Source organism: Ictidomys tridecemlineatus, chromosome 6 (genome assembly GCF_052094955.1).
Source record: "Ictidomys tridecemlineatus isolate mIctTri1 chromosome 6, mIctTri1.hap1, whole genome shotgun sequence".
Lineage (NCBI taxonomy): Eukaryota > Metazoa > Chordata > Mammalia > Rodentia > Sciuridae > Ictidomys > Ictidomys tridecemlineatus.
The window spans coordinates 3,433,363-3,455,559 of record NC_135482.1 but is presented as its reverse complement, the minus strand read 5'-3'; the positions used below and the strand labels follow the sequence as shown (position 1 = coordinate 3,455,559).

General features: G+C 59.6%; 1 protein-coding gene across 3 annotated transcripts in view; it reads left to right on the top strand.

Annotated features, from left to right (window-relative positions):
- Fbln1 (fibulin 1) overlaps window positions 1–22,197 on the top strand; it is a 71,542-nt gene that overhangs the window by 6,487 nt on the left and 42,858 nt on the right. For all 3 annotated transcript variants that reach the window (XM_078052544.1, XM_078052546.1, XM_078052545.1), the window contains exons 2-8: window positions 5,746–5,851; window positions 11,465–11,600; window positions 13,056–13,227; window positions 16,162–16,221; window positions 17,235–17,336; window positions 17,906–18,043; window positions 19,157–19,294. In XM_078052544.1, the coding sequence (XP_077908670.1) occupies window positions 5,746–5,851; window positions 11,465–11,600; window positions 13,056–13,227; window positions 16,162–16,221; window positions 17,235–17,336; window positions 17,906–18,043; window positions 19,157–19,294 (852 nt within the window). The remainder of the gene's footprint in view (window positions 1–5,745; window positions 5,852–11,464; window positions 11,601–13,055; window positions 13,228–16,161; window positions 16,222–17,234; window positions 17,337–17,905; window positions 18,044–19,156; window positions 19,295–22,197) is intronic.

The window sequence follows — 22,197 nt, the reverse complement described above, 5'->3', positions numbered from 1 at the left end:
GGAAGACACTGTGTGGCTTGTGACATAATGAGCAGGGCCGGGAGGAGGGGTGCCTGGGTGGGCCTCAGAGTCTCTGACTTGTGGTGGGGCCATGAAGCTCCGGGTGCTGGCTTTGGGAGCCATGTGACCCAGGTCAGCGAGCCTGGGCGGCGCTGCGGCCACCTCCGAAGGCCTCTGGGAATGTGTTTGGACCTTGCCCCAAACCCCTGAAATTTTGTTGAATTTCTAAAGCCATCTTTATTCTTTTTAAAAGGTCACAGTTTGCGTAGTCACTGAACATTTTAACTTTTCCCGTTTGGAGTCCCATGTCATCTCTCGTGCCTCCTGTCTGGCTGTTCTGCAAGAACATCTTAGAAGAAGTGACCGGGGGCTGGGGCTGTGGCTCAGGGTTAGAGTACTTGCCTAGCAAGTGCCAGGGGTCGATCCTCAGCACCACATAAAAATAAATAAATAAAATAAAGGTATTGTATCCAACTACAACCAAAAAATAAATATTAAAAAAAAAAAGTGACCAAATTCCTCTCTTCCCAGTGCTCAGACTAGTGATTGGAACAGCAATGGCTGAAACATTGAGTTCCTGGGCAGAGCACCGGCTCCTTTCCTAACACCTGTGGGCAGGTGGCCCACAGACACTCACTTTTGGAAGTGTTTTTTGTTTGTTTGTTTTTGCACTGGGGATAAACCCAGGCACTTTACCTCTGAGCTACATCCCAGCCCAGCCCTTTTAATTTTTTATTTTGAGACAGGGGCTTCCTAAATTGCTGAGGCTGGCTTCGAACCTGCGATCCTCTTGCTTCAGCCTCCGGAGTTGCTGGGATTACAGGCGTGCACCACCGCACCCAGCTTAAATGTATTTTTTATTGTAGTAAAATATGCATCACATAAAATGTACGCTCCTAACCAGTTCAGATGGCACAAGTAAATTCACATTGTCCTGCAGTGTCACCACCTGCCATCTCCAGAGCTTTCTCTTTCCCTCCCCCCCCAGCCCCTGGCAGCCCCTGTCTTCCTGTGAACCTGGCTCCTCTTGGGACTTAGGTGCCATTGTCCTGGGCCACAGTGATTTTCATAATGGAGGAAAGCTTGCTTGACTACAAGGGACAAATCTGAAAACAGCAATTTGCCTTTCTAAGTGGAGTGTGGCTTGGAGGAGAGGCATCTGGGGTGGGGTGGGGACAGCACTGGCTTTTGTGCTTCCCAGCGTCCGCCCTGCCCCGCCGTGGAAGTGCCTGGGAAGACGTGGGTGGCTCTGGCTTTGGAGCCCAGGCTAATAACAGACCTCGTCCTGCTGAGACACACACAGCTTTTGGGGACCGACCTGCTGCAGAGACTGCCGTGGTTGGTGTCTTGAGCCGTGACCAGGGGCTTCTCCAGCAGTCCTCCTGTGGCTTGGGGACAGCCAGTGCTGGACTCCCACGGCTGTCTCCAGGGCCAGGAAGTGGCAGTTCCACAGCCTCTAGCCCAGCCTGAAATTCTAATCAGCCCTTCACCCTGTGATGGCTGGCTCAGGGATGTCCCCTGGGGCCACCCCTCCAGGCCCTGGGAAACAAGGGAGAGGCCTGCGGGGTGGGGGTCCGGCCCAAGCAGCCTCTGCATTTTAAGGGTGATCCCGCCCCTTGCCAACCCCCACCTTGGTTCTTTGTAATTAATAGTCTGTGAACCCCCAGGTGTGTGCTGGGCGCGGGCAAGGGCTGCGGGCACAGTGGGAGGAGAAGGTGCCCTCCCTGGCCACAGTGGGAGGAGAAGGTGCCCTCCCTGGCCACAGTGGGAGGAGAAGGTGCCCTCCCTGGCCACAGTGGGAGGAGAAGGTGCCCTCCCTGGCCACAGTGGGAGGAGGATGCCCTCCCTGGCCACAGTGGGAGGAGGATGCCCTCCCTGGCCACAGTGGGAGGAGAAGGTGCCCTCCCTGGCCACAGTGGGAGGAGGAGGATGCCCTCCCTGGCCACAGTGGGAGGAGGAGGTGCCCTCCCTGGCCACAGTGGGAGGAGAAGGTGCCCTCCCTGGCCACAGTGGGAGGAGGAGGTACCCTCCCTGGCCACAGTGGGAGGAGGAGGTGCCCTCCCTGGCCACAGTGGGAGGAGAAGGTGCCCTCCCTGGCCACAGTGGGAGGAGGAGGTGCCCTCCCTGGCCACAGTGGGAGGAGGATGCCCTCCCTGGCCACAGTGGGAGGAGAAGGTGCCCTCCCTGGCCGCGAGGAGGTCTGAATTCAGGGGCTGCAGGACAGAGGAGCTTTGGAGGCTGCCGGAACAAGGCTGACGCTGGAGCCCAGGCCCCGGAGCCGGAGAGTGCCAGGGACTCATGTGCAGTGCCCGCTGAGCGCTGGGCAGAGGTGGCTACACACTGGCTTGGGCCGGTGCTCACTAGTCCACGTCACTGGTCACTTCATTCAGCCTCTGTTCTCAGTTCTGCTTGAAGTTTGGGCTCCAAGAAGTCCCTGAGGTGACAGCTTGGCGGCAGGGTGCCCACGGGTACGCATTGTGGAAGAGAGCAGTGGGCTGTGAAGGGGAAGGAAGGAAGTGCACCCAGTGACCTTCAGTGGCCGCGCAAACCCCGCTTCCCAGAAGGGTGTGGCTGAGGTTCAGGCGCAGGGGAATCTGCCCAGAAAGGGGGCGGGGGGACTCAGACCTCTCTGTCCTGAGAGTGCTCACTGCCCCGCTGTCCTGTCCCCAGAGCAGCGGCGGTCCTTCCAGAGGAGCGTTCTCCCTGCGGACCCCTCTCAGCTTGGGCTGGGGCTCCCAGCAGGTCCCAGGCAGGTGCCTCAGCCTTGACCAGGAGCCACGAGCCAGGCCAGTCCCGCTCCCTGGAGTCCCGTAGGCCCCTGCAGGCCACAGGTCCCCACTGGACACCCTAAGATTTCCACTCACAGCTGCGGGGGGTACCTGGAAGCCTGCTTTCAAGGACCGGGGGACAGAAAGCATTCCTCCCTACCCGCTCCGCTCCCCGGGCTCTGTGACTTTAGGGGAAAAGATTTAAATCAGTGTCCGCGGTTTTTCACTCCTTCCTGGGAGTCAAAAATCGGAAGTGCCCCCAGCCCTGGGCAGGGAAATGAGTGCGGCCCCGGGCTACTTCTCAACAGTGTGACTGACCACTCACCACAAGATGAGTTTCAGGGCTGGGGAGGGGAGCAGGCACAGGAAGAGGCCTTCTCTGCAGGGCCGCTCACGGGCCAGGGCCTTGCGGTTTGGGGATTGTTGGTTACAACAAGGACAGGAATGCCCTCCTGTGTCCTGTCCACACTGTGTCATTGCTGTCCAGCCCAGCAGTAGTCTCTTCTTGGTTCTTCCTGGTCTCTGAGGAGGCTGAGCTGATTCCCATGCCCCTAGGGTCTGGGTGGCAGAGGCTGATCCCCAGGCCTGTCCCCAGGCCAGGGCCCTTACATTACCCCCCTAGGCCCGAGTTCCAGCCCTGGGGCTGCTCAGGACATTGAAACTGCATCCCGGGGACATTCCGAGTTTCCTGGTGGACTGAAGGGCTTGGCATCTGATTGTCCTGAGAATGAGGTGCCCTGTTTCCGGGGCTCCCTGACAGGACTCCTCTCCGCAGCTCCGGCTGCCGAGTTCCTGCCCTGCTGAGGGGGACAGGCATCTGTAGGTCCTTGGTATTGCTTTTCTGCATCTAAGGGAGCCTGAGGGCTGCGGCTCTTCCATGGGGTTCCACACTCTGACACCGGCTGTGCCTCCCGCATTCTCAGGGGTGACAGTGAGTAGTCAGTCCCTGTCAATCATGTCACCTGTGATCGAGCTCCTGTTACGGAGAACTTACTCTGTGTTTGGAACTTGATAAAGTTTGTCCACCTCCTCGGCCACCCAGCAAGTTCTTGCGATCCACTCTAGCACTGAGAAGCCTGTGGCTTCAGGTGCAGGAGCCTGGCGGGGTCACAGAAGGTGCTAGAGCTGGCTCTGGGGCCCAGCCCTCTGGCTCCAAAGCTTCGGCCCTTTCTGCTGGGCTCTGTTTGCCATGCACCCACTTCTGTGCCGAGGGCTAGGGGAACAGGGACGGCCACACCCCAGGACCTCTGGCTGGCTTGGTGAAGCTGACAGTCAGAAGGTCAGAGGCTGGTGGTGTGAGGGTGGCCAGGGTGGCCAGGCGGGAGCCGGGGCCCTGCGTCAGGCGGGGTGGGTGAGCAGTCTGTGAGAGGAGTCGAGGGCTGAGGCTGCAGGCAGGGCTGAGGGCTGGAGTGTGGGGTGACCAGGTGCCGGGGTGATGGCCACGTGGGCAGGGCAGCTTTGCCGTCAGCCCCCTGCAGGCACGTCACCATCATGTGGGGCTTGAACCACAGCTCTCCTCTACTCGTGAGGTCCTGAGTTTTGTGAATGCTGTTTTTAAACAATGTACTGGAACGAGAGCCTGAGCAACTAGGCGAACAGGAGCCCAGTGGCTGGTCCCACCATGGCAGGCCTCCCTTGTGACAGTCCTCTGGCTTTGGTGCTCTGAGGCCTGTGACTCCAGCCCATGATGAGAGCAGCCTGTTATGAGTGTTCCCTGTTCACCAGACAGCACCATCAGGGACGATGGAGGGACAGCTTGGGGGGTGGGCTGTGGGGCCGCGGAGACAGGCTTCCGTCCTTGACCACCCGGCCAGCCCAGGGGAGCGCGGGGTTACAGGAATGGGTGGGGACTTCTTTCACTGCAGAGAGCTGCTCAGTCTTCCCGAAGCCCTGGGGGGAAGGGCAACCCCTGCAGTAGTCATAGGGGTGTGAGGACCCTGCTCCTGGCCTTGTGGAGTGGCCCTGCTGAGCCTCAGCTCCTGTGTGCGCTGGCCACGCCTCTGAGAGGGGACAGGGAGTCCAGGACTTGTGGTGGCCGAGGGTACATAGTCAGGGAAGTCTTGGTTTCACACAAGAGCAAGACTTCCTGTGGGCCACTTCCTGTGGGCCACTTCCTGTGGGCCACTTCCTGTGGGCGAGAGCCGGCCTTGAAGAGCGGAGGGCTCAGCAGGCCCCAGCCGTCCAGCCTGCGGGCACTTTTCCCCAGGGCCTTGGAAAGCTGATGGTGAGGAAGCCTGGTGTTTCCTGAGCCCGTCTGCAGTGTCCTGCTGGGAGGTGGCCTCTGCCTGGCAGTGGAGGCCTTGGGCACTTGTCCTTCTTGGCCTGCTGACCCTTAGGTTGAGAGCAAAGGGTGTGGCACCTTGAGACCCCGCTGTGCCTCCCAGGGGCCTGGCAGGGTCTTCTTCCCAGGAGGGGAGGGCCCAGGTTCTGAGCAGAGGGCCCTGGGGCCACAGCCTGGGCTGGCAGAGGACCTGGGCGCCCAGCTCAGCCTGGTGCTGAGGGCCGGCTGCTCAGCCAGGTGGCTGTGCTCTGTCTTCACAGAGGGTTTGTGGCAAACGAGGGTGCAGGCCATTACCAGCGTGATTTCACTGCCAACCCCTCTTCCTGCCTTCGAGACCCCTCTCCGCACCCCCTGCGGGGACTCGGGCTGGTTGTGCCTGGGCGCTTCCCACGCACGGCTGGACAGGGCCCTCTAGCTCATACAGGCAGCGACCCTGACCCATCCCTGATGGGTGGCTGGGGCAGGGGTGCTGAGCTGTACCCCATCAGAATTGCGGGGAGCAGGCTGCTTCCTGGGGTCATGGAGTTCTCAGTCCTCGTCTGCAGAGTGACTAAGGGAAGTGCCGTTTGTGCCCGCTGCCCTTCCATCCCTGGCCAGATGTTCTGGTCAGGGCTGGGGAAGCAGCTGTCCTGCTGGTGCGCCTGGAGGGTGGGCAATGCATGGCAATTCACCCGCCTGCTGTCCTCTCCCTCACAGTGGGCGCAGATGTCCCCATGGAGGCTTGCTGTGCAGATGGACATCGGATGGCCACTCAGCACCGAGACTGCTCGCTGCCTTACGCCTCGGAGTCTAAGGAGTGCAGGTGTGTTTGCCCGTGGCCACCTTCTGACCCGAACAGTGTTTCTTTAGGGAGAAATGGGGGAGGAAGGACCCCCAGGGACAGGCAGGACTCACCAGCAGGCCAGCTGGGCTGCATCTGCGTCCCCCTCCCTTCCCCGCTCCTTCCTCTGCACCCGAAGGCCTCACACAGGACCCTGCTCTCCCTTCTGGGCCCCCCTGTGTATGTGGGGACATCTGATCCCTTCCCAGGGCTGGAAGCAAATAGGTTGGGGTTTGCAGCCCAGCATGTCCCATCTGGGCAGCTGTGGGCAAGTCTGTTTCTTCCAAAGAAAAGAGCGTTTTGTTCTGGGGGTCAGTGAGATTGTGGAACTGGACATGCTTTTCCCGTGGACACCTGAAGGCTCAGAGGCCAGGCCCTAAGCAGGAGTCCCACAAACAGTGGTCCACCACACTCCACAGCCGGCATCTGGGCTGACTGTCTTCTCTCCCTAAGTTGACTCAAGCATCCTCAAAGTTTGGGATAATATACATTTAGAATAAATGATGGAATAGGTCATGTTGATCATATCATGAAAAGAATAGCAAGCTTTTCAGAGCACCTACTGTGTGCTGTGCATTTGACATACACCGTGTTGTGTCACCTTGTTATTAATCCACGTTATAGACAAGGAAACGGACATCCCCGTGTGCACAGCTGGTAAACGGTGATGCTGGCTCCGAGCCATGCCTGCTGGCCCAGGAGCACGTGGCAGGGAGGTGGAGGAAGGCTTCCGGGGTTGGCTGCCCCTTTGTTTTCTCTGCCTCTAGTCTGACTCTGTGCTGCCTTGGCCCTGGGCACCGTGCATGCTGGTTGGACGGCTGTCACAGGAGGATGCACAGGGACATCTCTTTTGCCTCCTGGGCAGCTTTGCCTTTGTGCTGGCATTGAGTGCGCTGTGCCTGCCAGTGGTGACCGGTGATGTAGATCCTGACCCAGGAGACTCTTGACAAGTCAAAAGCATGAAAGGCCAAACAAAGGAAGAGAGGGCAGGGGCCTCAGAGGGGTGGAGTGACCGGAAGCCACCCGTCACTGCGCAGAGCCCGCGAGCGAGCTTGGCTGGCAGGGTGCTTAGCACCGCGGCTGCTGGTGGTTGTGTAGTCGAGTGGGTGTTCAGCGCCAAAGGGTTCTGCTTACGGGCTGCGCTGGCCCAAGGCAGCCTGGCCCTGGGAAGGCCAAGGGCGGAGGTGAGAGCTGAGCCAGCCTGGATCCTCGGTTTCCCCCAGTGCACTTCTCCCTCAGGTTGGTAAGATGATGGCAGGTGATGCCTGAAACCAGCGGAACCAAGCCACGTGTGGGAGGGCCAGTCTCTGTGACACTGCCCGAGGACAGGGGCCCAACAGGCATCAGGCTCCTTGCAGAGAGCAGACAGCAGTTGTTCTTGACCTCACCCCAGCAGGGCACCTCCCACCCCCACTAGAAGGTTCCTGATCCCTAACCTCAGAGAGGACAGTTCTCCCCAGGAGGTGGGGCTTCCCCCCCCCCCCCCCCCCCCGTTGACCCTCCGCCCGTCTCTGTCTCCTCCTCTCCTCTCAGGGCCGTGGAAAATTCCGGCGGGGTTGTGTGGGTTTCCAGATCACAGTGTCCCCAGGATGTGTGACTGAGCACCCAGGACACCAGTCAATGTCATCGAATGCCGATGACTGGCCCTTTGCTTTACTGAGGCCGGTTGGCTCGTCCCAGGAGTCACAGGCAGGGGCTGAGCCACCTGTGGGACTCACAGTTTCAGTAAATCTCCACTTTCGTTCCTTTAGCCCTTCGGTCCTCCTTGACCTGGTGCTGTTCTAAGCTCAGGTGGGGGGCGCTGAGCCCCCTGCCGGGCCTCCTGGGCAGGAGTTGAGGGTGGGGGCAACCAGGGCTCTCAGGGTTGGCTCTCCTGGGTGGGCAGGGGGCTCAGCAAGGCTGGCAGGGGTCAGGCCACCTGAAGCTCCAGCAGTGCCGGGTGCGGGGTGGGCGGTGATGCTGGCTCTGAGGCTTCCTCCATTCACTGGGCCCTCATCAGGCCCGACATTCCTTAGATCCCCATCCAGATCCCCTAAAACCTTGGGCTGGACTTCAGCCTCGAGTCTTCATCCTCTTGGAGGAACGTGGCCCACGAGGAGCCCGCTCGGCTGTCTCTGAGCCGGCGTCTCCAGCAGCCTGTGTGCTTCACCAGGGTCATGGGGCAGGTCAGGGGACGAGGAGGCCAGGCCTCAGGAGCTGCCTTCTAGAACATGCCACCACTCACCTTGGGATGGCCAATGCACGTTGGGTTTGTAAGAGGGTCGTGTGTGCCACGTGGGGAAGAAGATCCCGGGGAGGGAGTGGGGTCATCTGCTCAGGGCAGGTCTACCCTGAGAGCTGCCAGCCGGGAGGGAGGCGAGAGCCAGCCGAGTGCACAGTGAGTGGTGCCTGGACTGGGCAGAAGGACAGGAGCTCAGGAGGAATCCAGGCTGGCCAGGGTGCTGCAGGGTGGGCGTCCCAGGCCTGGTGGCCATTGCGGAGGCTGCCTGAAGTGGCTGAGAGCTGGTGGAAGGTTCTGAGCAGGGATAAGTGGGCGCTTATCTGTCTGAACTTGCCTTTAGAAGGGACCCTGCCTGGGAGGAGGGGGAGGGAGGAAGATGGAAGCCCAGGCCCTAATTGACTGTTTTGACCATCCCGGGAGGTGCTGGTGGTTTGGAGCTGGGTGAGAGCCCGGAGAGAGTGGAGAGACTTGGCTGGCTGTGGGCGAGACCGGGAGGCAGGCCGCCAGGTTGTCCTTACTGAGTGGAGTGGGATGCAGAGGTGGCCTTAGGCTCCGTCCAGGGCCCGGCTATGAGGGGCTGGGCAGGCAGTTTGGGTGAGAAGGGGCACTGGAGAGGCAGCTGGGGTGCTGGGATGGGCACATTTGTTTAGGGGGCACATGGGTTTAGGGTGCCCTTGGACATCTAAGAGGAGATCCAAGGGGGCCTCTGGGAGCCTGGTCAGGAGCTGGAGGGCACAGAAAGGAACCCCCACCTGCATGCAGGTGGCATGAGAGGCTGGTGGGTTGGCAGGAAGGTGAGGTGGAGGCCCTGGGGTCCTCCTATGTGGGGCCAGTGAGTCCTCCCCTCAGGCCTCTTTAGGGTGGACAGGCCCCTCACAAACCCACCATGAGCCGAGTGCAGAGATGCAGCCTGTCACCCCAGCCACTCGGGCAGCTGAGACAGGAGGATCACAAGTGCGAAGCCAGGCTCAGCAACTTAGTGAGGGCCTGCCTCTGAATAAAATATAAAAAGGGCTGGGGATGTGGCTCAGCGGTTAAGTGCCCCTGGGTTTAACCCTCAGTCACAAAACAACAACTACCAAAACAAACAACCCGCCCCTGCGCCCCAGGACCAGGACGTGCTTGGCAAGTCTAGCCAGGGAGAGCGTGTGGGGCAGATGACAGAGGGTCTGCCAGGGCAGGGTAGAGTGACCAGCTTCGTGACTCTCCCCAGAATGGCACCTAGAAACTCTGGTTCTTTGGTTGCAAACTGGTTCCCTTGGCAGTCCCGGAAGAGGGGGCTGCAGCTGGACAGCTGTGCTCCCCTCCCGGTGCCCTTCAGCCAAGACCCTTCAACGTGCACGAGGACCACCATCAGCCCAAGGTCACCCACCCAGGAAGTGAAGGTGGGTGGGGACGGCAGCCAGGTGCTCTGGGCTGACTCTTGACATGGCCTTTGCCAGCCACTCAAATGCCAGGGCCAGTCGGACAAAGGCAGCCGTGACGTTGGGTGAGGCTTTAACCTCCAGGCCACTGCTGTGCCCCAGGGCTCCAGGGCCACGGTGACACGGCTGGCTGAGGGAGGTGGCATTGCCTGACCCTGCAGGCGAGGAAAGCCTTCCGGGGCTGGACTCCTTGTCCAGGACGCAGCCAGAGGAGAGCAGGACTTGCAGCCAGCCCTCCAGATGGCCGCCCTGGCTCCTTCCCCTCAGGACAGGGTCTAGCACCCGCTACCCCCCCGGGGCTGGAGAGGAACTGTCCCCCTAGGCCAAGGCTTTCAAGTACCTGGAGCCTGCACCGCCAACCAGCAGGCCAGAGGGGCCGCAGCCAGTTTTTTTTTTTTTTTTAATATTTATTTTTTTTAGTTTTCGGCGGACACAACATCTTTGTTTGTATGTGGTGCTGAGGATCGAACTTGGGCCGCAGTTGTTTTTAAACAGTGGTAAAAAGCACGCGACCCGAGAGGCACTCTCCTTAGTCTGGGTGTGCGCTCCGGTGGCAGTTAGCCACCCACGATGGCCAGCCAGCGCGTCAGCGCCTGCCTCCCGGGCTCTTCGTCCAGCAGAGGCGGAACTCTGACCCCATTAAGTGCTCACTGCCCTTCCTCCTGCTCTGCCCCAGCCCCCGCGACCCCCTCTGTCTTCTGTCGTGAACTTAGCCACTCCAGGACTCGTGTCGGTGGGGTCACACGGCCTCGTCCCTCTGTGGCTGCTCGTGTTCCTTGGTGTGGTGTCAAGGTTCCCTTCTTCTCAAGGCCGAATGCAGACAGATGGCCGGCCTGTCGTGAGCGCTGTGGGCAGGCACCTCTTTCAGACCCTGCTCTGGAGTCTCTGGGGCACACACCTAGGAGCAGGGGCGCTGGGTCCTGATTCTATTGTTAATGTTTTGAGGAACCGCATGCTGTTTCCCAAATGGCTGCCCCATTTCCATTGCCGTGAGCGGAGCGTGAGGGCTCGCTTCTCCACTCTGCTCCAGCATTTGTGACTCTCTGTTTAGCAAAAAGGTTTTGAATGAATGTGTGGAATGTGTGGATCTGGTAAGGGCAAGGACAGCGCCGGCAGTTCAGTGAAATGCCTGTCATCTGCTCACCCGCTGTGAGCCTGGGCACGGTGTGTAACTGCTCAGTGTAGACAGATCCACTCTAAGCCAGGGGAGTCGTGAGCCAGGGGGGGGGAGGCTGGTGTAGACTTGGGTTCCTCCAGGGTGGTGGGGGGTCGGGAAGGTGGGGGCTGTGTCGGGGGCAGAGGCTGCACGGGGAGGCTGTGAGCCCCGCCCTCTCTGCCAGATGCAGTGGGTGATTCTCCTGCCCTTGCTGACTGTGGCGGGAGCTGGGGTCATTTCAGGTCTGGACGGGCGTCGCCCACGGTGCACACACCTCCTGCTTGCTGCCTGTGGGCCAGCTCTCTGGTCCCTGGTCCCCTGGCTGTCTGAGGAACTGACCCTGGCAGGTCACGTCCTCCTCCCTCCCCGAGATCTCCATACCCGAGAGGCATGGCAGAGCTGGGGCCACACCGGGAGCCACCCTTGCAGCCTTTAGCTCTCTGGCTTGTCCCTGTGAGCCTGGACGGGGGGCGTGAGTGCTGAGAACTCAGTGTGGCGCAGGACGCGGTGGGCCAGCATCGGCAGCCCCGGGGCTGTGTCTTAAACACGGGGACGTCCTGTGGGAGGGGCGAGGCTCAGAGCGGACTCTTCCCTCTGGGTCACAACTCGGGGTCCCGACTCAGCCCACATACCACCCTGCAGTCTTTCTAACTACACACTTATTGGGCACCTTCTGTATACCGAGGGCTGTGTGTCTGTCCTGGGAGCTGGGGGAGGGGAAGCCGTGGAGGACAGAGCCCTGTGACAGGCCGTGGGCCACTGCAGACCCGTCCAGCCCTGCCCTCTGCCCCCAGGATGGTCCAGGAGCAGTGCTGCCACAGCCAGCTGGAGGAGCTGCACTGTGCCGCGGGCATCAACCTGGCCAGCGACCAGGACGCCTGTGTCCCGCCGCGTGGTGACAACGCCAGCCTCGAGGCCGTGTTTATGAAGGTGAGGACCTGGGGACCACATGGGGCCACCGCCACCCGTGACGGCCACAGGCCAGGGCCCCCATGAGCAGCACTGTCCATCACACCACTCCCCTGCCCGCCCCCTGGCTGCCTGGGCCAGGAAGGGCAAGGCCACTGCAGGTGGTGGGTAGAGCTCACCTACCAACCTCCAAGCTGGCTAAGGGATGAGAGGCTGAGGGTGCAGCCCCCCTAGGAACACGGGGAGGCCCTGCACACCCTGCCCAGGCCTCAGACACAGTGCAAAGGTCAGAGCAGGGGCCGTCCAGGGCCCCGAGTTCTCTGCTCAGTTCCTTGTGGGCCCCCCAACAATGTTCAGGAGGACCTCAGGCTTCTGTGTGCCTCAGGCTAGTTGGGCTTAGAGCTCAGAATGGGCCCTTATAAGGGCCTCTGATAACACATGACTTTTATGACCACCCTGGAGGAAAAAACTGAAGTTCAGAGAGGCCCCCACTCCTAAGTGGCCTCTCAGGAGCCCTGTCAGGGGGCCAGGCCGGCTCCCACCCTGAAGGTGAAGCAGGAATCACTGGCGGAATCCCTCTCCCCGAGGGCTGCTGGGACTCCACCTCCAGACCAGGTCACTGAGGGCCACCTAGTGATGTGGGAAGACCCCAGAGCCACTCGGCCCCTCCCTTACCTCTCAGGGAAAACAAGCCGGGCAGGAGGAGGCCAGGTTTGGAGGCTGAGAAGGTACCAAAGAGTGGAGTCCCCACCAGGAGGCAAGGGGGGATTCCTGGAGGTGTCACATGGGCTCCTTCCTGGGGGGCCCCGCACACAGATGGGCCATAGAGGGAGACCCTGGGGGCACGGACCCCCAGGCCCCTGAGGGTGTTGGCCGGGGGAGGCGCTGCAGTGAGGGAGCTGGGCGGGGGGGGGGCGCGTGGCCTGGTCAAGGTCCTGGCAGCAGGACCTGGGTGTCCATGGCTGCCTCCTGGCAGGGCTGGGCTCCGCTGGTGCCACCTGCAGGCCGTAACCCTGTCCCCTGCCTTGCTGGTGCCTTAAGGTTCTTGTGCTTTCAAAGCACAGCCTGGACCCCCGGGAGCCTGGAGGGCGGAGTGCGTTCCTTCCAGGCGCAGTGGAGACATCTTGGACCACAAACCACCAGCATCCAGGGCTCTGTGGGCTCCCTCTCCCTGGAGCGGTGGGCGGTGGGGTGGCTCTGCAGGGAGGGTGAGAGGGCCGTCCTTAGCAGGGTTGGGAGGGGAGGCAGGACTTGTGCTGGGGGCCGGGCACTGCAGGTCCCCTTCCAAAGCTGATCAGGAGAGCTGGGGACCTGGTGGCTTCGCTGTGTACCGTGGAATTTCGGAGAAGCACCTAGTGGCTAAGTCAGACGTGCCCCCCACCCGCTGTTCATGCTGAAGACCAGGGGAATCCGAGAGGCGTCCCCTGGGTCTCTGTGGGACCCTGAGTGGGCCTGTCTGAGTTCTGCTGTTTTCAGAGATGCTGCCACTGCTGTGTGCTGGGGCGGGTGGCCCAGGCCCGGGCCCAGAGCTGCGAGCCCAGCCTCATGATCGGCTACCAGTGTGGGATGGTGTTCCGGGCATGCTGTGTCAAGGGACAGGAGACCGCGGACTTCCCCCCCGGGGATGTGGGGGACCTCCAAGACACAGGTAATCCCTCCTCTTCCCTCTTGGGCAGTGCACTGATCAAGGTTCTCCGGGGTGTGTCTGTGTACATAAGCAAGGTTGGCCCTCTCTGTCCATGGTTGTGACATTCATGGATTCAACCAACCACAAATCAAAAACATGGGAGGAAAAAATTGCATCTGCACTGAGCATGTGCAGACTTTTCCCCACGCCTAACAACTGTGTACTCAGAATCTGTGTTGTATGCTCACAGCCACAGCAATGTCTGCAGCAGCTCAGTTCACAATAGCCAAGCCATGGAACCCACTAAGTGCGCTTCAACAGACGAATGGATAAAGAAAATGTGGTCTGTGTTCACTATGGAATATTTCCCAGCCATAAGGAAAGATGAAATTATGGCATTTGCTCATAAGTGGATGGAACTGGAGACTACCATGCCAAATGAAATAAGCCAGTCCCCCCAAACCAAAGGCTGAATATTCTCTCTGATTTGTGGATGCTAACCCACAACAAGTGGGGGAGGGAAGAATAGAAGTTCATTGGATTAGACAAACGGGAAGGGAGGGGGGTGGAAAGAGGAAAGAGAGTAGATTGAACAGGTCATGACTTTCCCATGTTCATATATGAATACACGACTGACCAGTTAACTAACTCCACGTCATGTACAACAAGAATGGGAAGTTATACTCCATGGATCTATGTCAAAAAAACACTCCGGGTCATGTGTACACAAAAAGAACAAACAGAAAATATTTCGTTGTGTATATGTATATAAAATAATAATAAGAGTAACAATAAACCAACAACCCTCACCGAGTTTATGATTTCTCAGGTATAAAGTGGGGTGAAGTCACAATTTTTAAAGAGTTAAGCATCAACTCACTACCACTTAGTAAGAAGAATATTCTCCCCACTCTTCTACATTGAAGTTACAATGTAGCAAGTGCTTGTACAAAAATAAAAAAGAAAGAAAAGAATTTGTGTTGTTCTAGATGTCAAAAGTAAGGTAGGTACGGTAGTGCACGCCTGTAATACCAGCAGCTCAGGAGGCTGGGGCAGGAGGATTGCAAGTTCAAAGCCAGCCTCAGCAACTTAGCAAGGCCCTGAGCAATTTAGTAAGACCCTGTCTCTAAATCACATATGTATCTAGCCTTTGGTCTTTGGGTGTATACATATATTGGGGCTGGGGATGTGGCTCAGTGGGGAAGTGCCCTTGGGTTCAATCCCAGGTACAAAAACAAACAAACAAAAAAAGTAAGTGAGCTTTCGGAGGGTACATGTAGGTCATGAGCAGATCCTGCACCATGTCATGTAAGGGACTTGAGCATCTGTGGATTCCGGCGTCCCTGACGGGTCCCGAGGGCATGTGGGAATGGACTTGCGGGAGGTGCTGGAAGGGTGGAGAGTGGAACACCGTGCCCCCTCAGGGTTCCACCCCGCCTACAGCTCTGGCTGCCCCCGCTCTGTTTCTGGGATGTGCAGCTGGTGCTCAGGGTCATGGCCAGCACACAGAGCAGAGACTTGGCCTGTGGGAGCCCCCTCTCCCTCTGGAGCCCAGGGTGTGTGGCCAGAGGCTGCAGGTGCCTCTTTCAAAGGACAGACGCTTCCTCAGCAAGGGGCACGTCCAGAGGCAGCTTCCGGAGGCTTCAGCGGGTGACCAGCCCTGCCCTCCCTCCCCTCTGTCTGTCCTGAGCTCCACTCTGTAGGAGACTTCCCGGTGTCTGGCGACCTCTCCTGCTTGCCCGGTGGCCTCCAGTGCCAGAGTGGAGTACCCTGAGAGGCACCCTATCTGCCCTGCCCACGCCTGGGTCTTTGTCTGTTCCCAGCCCTCTCTGGGCTCTGCCCCTTTCTGTTGAAAAAGGGGAAGGTACAGGAAGGGGTTAAGGGGGAAGCACTCTGCCAGGTGGGCATGGTGGCGCACACCTGTCATCCCAGAGACTTGGGAGGCTGAGCAGGAGGATTGCAAGTTTGAGGCCAGTCTAAGCAACTTTGTGGGACCCTCAGCAGCTTAGTGAGACCCTGTCCAAAAATTAAAAAATAAAATAAAATAAAATAAGAGCCAGGATGTAACTTAGAGTGGTGCAGAGCACCCTGGGTTCAGTCCCCAGTACCCAAACAAACAAAAATAAAAGGGTAGCGCCCCCAGGTCTCTCAGTCAGGCCTTCGCCCTCTGGCTTTGTGACCCGTGGCTCTGCCTTGATAAATCACGTTGGATCTTAGTTTTTCAAGTCGAGGCTGCTGCGGTCACTGTTGAGCTGACTTCTGATGTGGAATCCGGACCACATTCCTGCTCCCTCCTGGGCTTTTGAAGTCAGAGATGACTTTTACAGTAAACAAGCCCAGCCCTCGTCCTGGGCAGAGTTCCTCGGAGGTTTCTGTGATTCCTGTCTCCTGCCTTGGCCTCTCTGGGAGTCTGTGGCTCCCGGGTTTTCCTCTCTTGTCTTGGATCCACTTTGATCCCTGCCCCAGACTTTTCTCCAGTGGCACCTCCTCTGAGGGGGCTTCACCATGGCCTTCCTGAAGCTGACGTTTATGGTGGGCCTACTGTGTGCTCCCCAGGCACACACACACCCCGCCCCCAGGCCCCACGGGTGTGCAGGCCGCTGTGGCCTGCAGCAGGGCTGGAGGCAGCGAAGGCCTGCTGGGGCCCGCAGGGCGGTTCCGGCGCTGGCCACATGCTCTGCCATGGGCCTTGGGGGTCTTATGGGGAGGCGGAGACCGTGTCCCAGCTGAGGGCCTGGAGTTAGCGATGGCCTCCCTGGTGCCTGGGCCCTTCTGTGTCACAGACCTTGGAGAAGGTGAGCTGCCTTCATGAGGAAAATCCTGTTTTCATGAGGATGAATGAGCGTTCTGCTGCTTTCAGGAGGACGCGTGGGTGTCCTGTTGACATTGATGGGAAGTTCCTTCTAAGGTAAGGTGGACTCTGGGTAATCGCTCTTGGTCTCTGTTTCCCCTCAGCTAAGGTCTCTGAGGCGGAGGAGGAACAGGAAGACCCCTACCTGAATGACCGCTGCCGAGGTAAGGCCCCGGATCTCCACGGCCGTTCCCTGGAGCCTTGAACCCAGGCCCCTGGGCCTGCCCTCCTGCTTCCCTGGACTCTCCAGAGCTGGCCTGGTGGGGCTGGTGGGGCAGGGGCCACTGCAACTGGTGTGAAAGGCCCCTCTCTGCAGTGTGTGCCAGACATTCCCAAGCTCACAGGCTTTAGAGGGTGACCGCTGGCGTCCAAGAGGCCGGGAGACCGCGGGGAGGGGCCAAGCGTTTCTTGCCTTCCCGACCTGAGCCCCAGCCTCGCTGTCAGGCATATTGACTTGTCTCCCAGGGAAGTGTGGGTGTGTTTAAACCCAGAGGGCCTTGGTGGTTGTTCCCCAGGGTCACACTCTCGCTCTTTCGTGAGCATCCGGGCATGTCCGGCCTGGCAGGACTGCTGCACGTGGTCACCCAGCAGCTGGCCCTGTGGTCAGGTGTTAACTGGGGAGCCATGACAAGATGATGTGGTCGGGGTGCAGTGACAGGCAGCACTGAGGCTGGGAGGGGAGGAGAGGGAGGGACAGAAGCCCCAAGAATCCTGCCTGAGGGGAGGGTCTTCCTGGGGGAGGGGACAGCCCGTTGGCAGCAGCTGAGAGTGGCTTAGCATGATGACCAGCACGTGAAGGGCAGCAGGCAGGACCCTGCAGGCCCTGGGCAGAGGCTTCGGCCCCTGAGGTTGCACTTGAGCATCACTCTGGCTGCCCTGTAGGAAGTGAGAGGGGCAGAGTGGCTCCGGGATCCACGGGGAAGCCGGGAACCTGCAGCACAGAGGCCCACCGCTGCTGGATCTGGGACAGGCCTGCTTCCTCAGTGTCTGTGGCTGGCAGCAACTGCACCCCGTCCCTGCCTTGTCCCTCACGGCTCCTCTGTAACTCCAGAGGCTGCCTGGTTTGTCAGACCCCAGCGGTGACCAGAGCCAGTGTCTGGGGGTCTCCCTGGGGCCGCGGGTGGCTTCAGAGACCTCTGGACGTGGCTGGCCCCGCTCACGCCAGCTCTGATTGCAGGGGGTGGGCCCTGCCAGCAGCAGTGCCGGGACACCGGGGACGAGGTGGTCTGCTCCTGCTTTGTGGGCTACCAGCTGCTGCCTGACGGTGTCTCCTGTGAAGGTAAGACCCCGCTGCTCTGCCTGGAGCCCGTGCCAGGTCTGAGCAGGGTTGACAGGTCCCCTTGGTGGGCAGAGACAGCCTGGACTGGCTCTCCAGAGTAGGCAGGGCAGTGGCTCCTGGCAAGACTCTCGTCAGAAGAATATGACCCCCAGGGCTGAGAAAGGGCCTGGCTTTGGGTCCACCCTGGCTCTGGATCTGGGACCGGCTGAGTGGCCCTGAGCATGTCCCTCAGCCTCCCTTGGCCTTTCCCCAGCTAGGAGATGGGGAGATGCTGCCCCTCCATGGGGTTCATGGAGACCGCCGGACCCCAGTCCAGGGCCCAGCACTTACTCAGAGTCCTGGGTCTGCCAGTCGGAAGGCAGGGAAGCCTTGGGCTGGATTGGGTGAGGGCTGGTCAGGGCAGCATCCTGAGGCACAGCGGGATGTGCTCATGGCAGGACCCAGCTCAGTTTGGGCAGTTTGATAGATGCAGGAAGCCAGTTCCACCCCGGCTTCTAGAACTTTCCTCTGATGAAGTGCAGGGATCCGAAGTTCTTGCTGGTTACTTCATGTCCCCGAATCTCTCCTAGATGTCAATGAGTGCATCACAGGCAGCCACAGCTGCCGTCTGGGAGAATCCTGCATCAATACCGTGGGCTCTTTCCGCTGTCAGCGGGACAGCAGCTGCGGGACTGGCTATGAGCTCACAGAGGACAATAACTGCAAAGGTACGGCCTGGGAACCTGTCCCCAGCTGGGGCCGAGCGCTAAGGGGAGGGTGGGTGGCCCAGGACTGGTCTGGGCCCTGTGGTGCTGCCCCCGTGTGGCTGCCTGGGCTACTGCCGCCTCAGCCACAGGAAAGCCACAGGGCGAGGGGAAGAGCTGGTGCCACATTCATGATGATGGCCACTTGGGTTTAAAGGCTCAGTGCTGGTCAGTTAAACCAGACAGAGAAGGATTTCAGGTGCTCACAGGTGCTTTTTACAAAAACAAACATCCCCCTCCAAAGAAAACAAGTGTTTGCACAACAGCGGGCTTCCCTCTGGCTCCAGCTTCCTGGACGCTCAGAGCATCACCCCTTCCTCTGCGTAAAAGCGTGGCGTTTCTGACCGCTGGTCTCCCTGCCTGCCATTGGCAGAGAGTGTATGATGAGGACCTTTTAGAACATAGTGGTCTGCACGGGGCTTCAAGCCCTCCAGAAAGATGGCACCACTTGCATTAAAACGTCCATCTTTGAATTATGAGGGTGACTCCAAAGCCAGGCACGCCCTCCGGGTGTCAGAGGGCCTTTGAGCCAGCTCAGGCTGCCAAGCCTGCTGCCCAGCCCAGCGATGGGCTGACCCCAGAGCCCAGGGCCAGGCCAGCTGATGCCCAGCTCTGAACATCTGACCTGTCCCAGCTGCGAGGCAGGGCAGCCCTGACACCCCTTCCCGAGGCGATCATTCTTAATATGTGGAACATTCTAAGCACCTCAGAATGAATAAGATATAGAGAAGCTGTGTTTATTGGCACTAAGAAAATTGCCTTATGAAAGAAACATGCACTTTATCTGGATGAGTAACGATGGCTCCATCTGCCAGGGAAACGCCTGGGCTGTGTGTTTATACAGCCCTCGCCTCCCAAGGGCCGTGGCCGAGAAAGGCTGCGTTTTTAGTCCTCAGCAGCGGGAGCACTCTGTGCCTCTCTGAGGCCCTTTTTGTTTGTAATCTCTCTGTAGGAATGTTTGGGGTTGTAGTCTGAGTAGTGAGCACTTTTGATAATGTTTTCTTGTGATGTTGAAGTGTTGTGTGATGCCTCTGGCAGGACTCTTGCTAACAATCTCCTTTTTTTATGATGCACCAGATATTGACGAGTGTGAGAGTGGTATTCATAACTGCCCCCCCGATTTTATCTGTCAGAATACTCTGGGATCCTTCCGCTGCAGACCCAAGCTACAGTGCAAGAGCGGATTTATACAGGACGCTCTAGGCAGCTGTATTGGTAAGCCACGCTGCCGCCAGATGCACGGTCCGCCAGGCGGGGAAGGCCTGGCTGTGGCCACACCTGGAATTGAGGGATGTGCAGAGCAAGGACCCGGGCTGGCAAAGCTTCGGTGAAGGGTCCCGTGGCCATCATTTTAGGCATTGCGGGCCATGTGGTCTCTGTCACGGTTACTCAACTCTGCCGTACAGTTCAAAGCCACAGATTGTACAAAAACAGCTGGGCAAGGTCATATTCCAATAAACCCTGATTTACAAACACTGGCCACAGGCTGCGTTTGACCCAGGGCTGTGGCTCACTGGCCACTGGTTTAGATGAAAGAGTTTGGATTTGGATTAGAGCCTCTGGTTTTAAACTGCGTGGCTAAAGAGCACTTGCCTCCTTCTGTGAGCCTCGGCTTTCTCCCTGTGAAATGGGGGCAGCCGTGATATGTGGTTGCGGGGCCTGAGGCCAGGGTGAAGCCCACCGCCCGAAGCCACAGACAGCAGGGCGCTTGTGGGGGTGGACCTGCCACAGCCATCCACCTGTCAGAAGCACTTGGTGTTCACGGTGGAGTTCCCACGGACAGGAAGTGGAGTGGCGGTTTCCAGGGACGGTGGTGGGGGTTTGTGGTTAGTGGGGACAGAGCTTCCGTGTGGGAAGATGAAAAAGATGAAAAAGTTCTGGAGGTGGACGGTGGTGACGGCTGCAGGAGTGTGTGAAGGTCCTAGGTGCGACTGGCCTAAGGTGCTGAGGGCAGTGGACTGTCACGGGCACCTCACCAAGAAGGAGGTGTCAGAGGGAGACCCTGTGGAAGGGGAGGAGATCCCACAGGAACCGAGTGTCACGACAGGAGCCGGGAGACCACCCAGGCCCCAGGACTGGCGTGGGCGAGACCTGCGTGCCCCCTTCCATGTCGTCCAGCTGCCACTTGGCTCTGTCACGCTTGCGGTGGTCCCTGAGTCCCAGCTGCTGGCTTCCCCCCCCTCTGCTCAGCTCCCAGGTCCTGCCCTGGAGGTTGGGGGGCGGCTGCAGGTGCCACCGGTCAGACCCGGCCTACCCGGGGTGGCCGCAGCCCTTCCCCACAAAGCCGCGCTGCCGTGCAGGTTTCTGTCTTGCTGCTGCCCTAACTCTTCTGACAGAATTTGTACTTTTCTTAGAAGTGGAATTGAAAGCTCTTCCTCCTGCTTCTGTTTTTACCGCCTCCAGCCACAGCCTGCAGCAGGGAGCTGCCCGCTGCCGGGGTCGGGAGCCCAGGGCCTCCTCCCAGTGCTGGGGCCGCTGGGGGCCTGAGACCGCCTGTCTTGGCGGGGTTTCCTTTGTTCCTTTCCTTCACTCCTCTCCCTGCCCTCTGTCGCCCCTTCCGCCCCGAGGAGGAGAGAATGGGCCAGGCATGGCCCACACCCTGGACCCTGTGTGCAGAGGGATACTCTCAGGTCCTGGGACAGCAGAGGTTCCACTGAGTCTCAGAGGCGCCTGGCCAAGCAAAACAAAGGCCCCGACAGCTGGGCTTTTCCCACATGGACCCCTAGGGGACCTCTAGGGGATCCCTAGGGGGAGGGTGGACCGCGTGACCGGACCTGGGGGATTTTTCATGTCGATTTGTGCTTGGCTTGTTCTCCCTCCACTTCACACACTCACTGATCCATTGCCTGACGCGGTGGCGCTCTCAGGCCTGGGGACCCTCTCTGTGAAGCTCATGATGTTTCTAGGAACACCGGGGTGCCATGGAACAGAATTTGGGAAACAGATCTGAGAGGGGCATGCAAGCTCAGGGGAAGCCGTGAGGGCTGAATGACAGATGCCCACGTCTCGGTGGCCAGCACGCAGCCCTTGCAGTTGTGGGTAGCAGCAGTGGGCAGTCCGAGGAGGAGTGGGCCCAGCTGTGTGCCCCTAAAACCTTATTCACAAGCGCAGGCAGCGGCTGGACGGGCCCAGGGCTGGGGTTTGTGACCTTCACATAGGGGACCTGGCACTGGCCGGGAGGCGGGACTCTAGCCTGGGCTGTTGCCCCACACTGCTGCTGTGAACCTGGGGAGTCACCTGCTCTCTCTGGGTCCTGAGGTCTCGGTGTAGGGCACACTGGGTCACCTCAGACAAGCTCTAAAGCGTGGCACTGGTGCAGAGGCCCACCCCAGGGTTGGGAGGAGCCGCCTGGCTGTGGCGGGGCTTCTGCCATCTCTGCCCACTCCTGTCCCCCACCCCACATGCTTTTCTGAACTAGGAGATTCTCGGAGGTGACTTCCCCAAAGTCGTCCTTTTGGAAGGACCCCCTAGTAGCAGTCTCATCTGTGCTTTGACATCGCATCTGAGCGTGAGGCACGAGCTGATGCACTACTTCCTGGTGCACACCGCCAGGTGTCCACTAGAAGTGTGCAGCCAGGTCCCCACTCTGGAGGCGTGTATGCCCTGGGAGGGAGTCTCCCAGGCAGGGAGCTCAGGGGACAGTTCTTCCCAGCTGGCCTGTGTCAGCACAGGCTCCATGACCCAGATGGGGGCCTGGGAAGGCTCTGTGGAAGTGGCACCCAAAGCCATGGCTAGCAGGCAGAGGAGGGGACTGGGACTTCACCTGAGTGGGGCTGCAGGTGCCGCGAGGGCTCAGAGGACTGGCCAGGCGGGGCTGCAGAGCACACAGGGCCCGGCCAGTGACCAGAGGCACCTAGAGCCTCTCTGAGGTTCAGCGTGGGCACAGAAGGGACGGTCACTCTGCCTCCCTAGCAGCCTGCTCAGGGAAGGGGCTGCGTCCACCTGTGTGGACTGTGCGGTACAGGAAAGCCAGGCAGGCGTGGGCTGGCTCAGTGCAACGTGAGACATGGCGGTGTGGGAGATTTGGGGTCAGGAAGGAGGGCCAGGAGGGGTGTTTGAGGCTGTGTGTGCTCGTGAGATTTGGGACTAGCTGGGGGCAGCCATGAGGTCCAGGATGA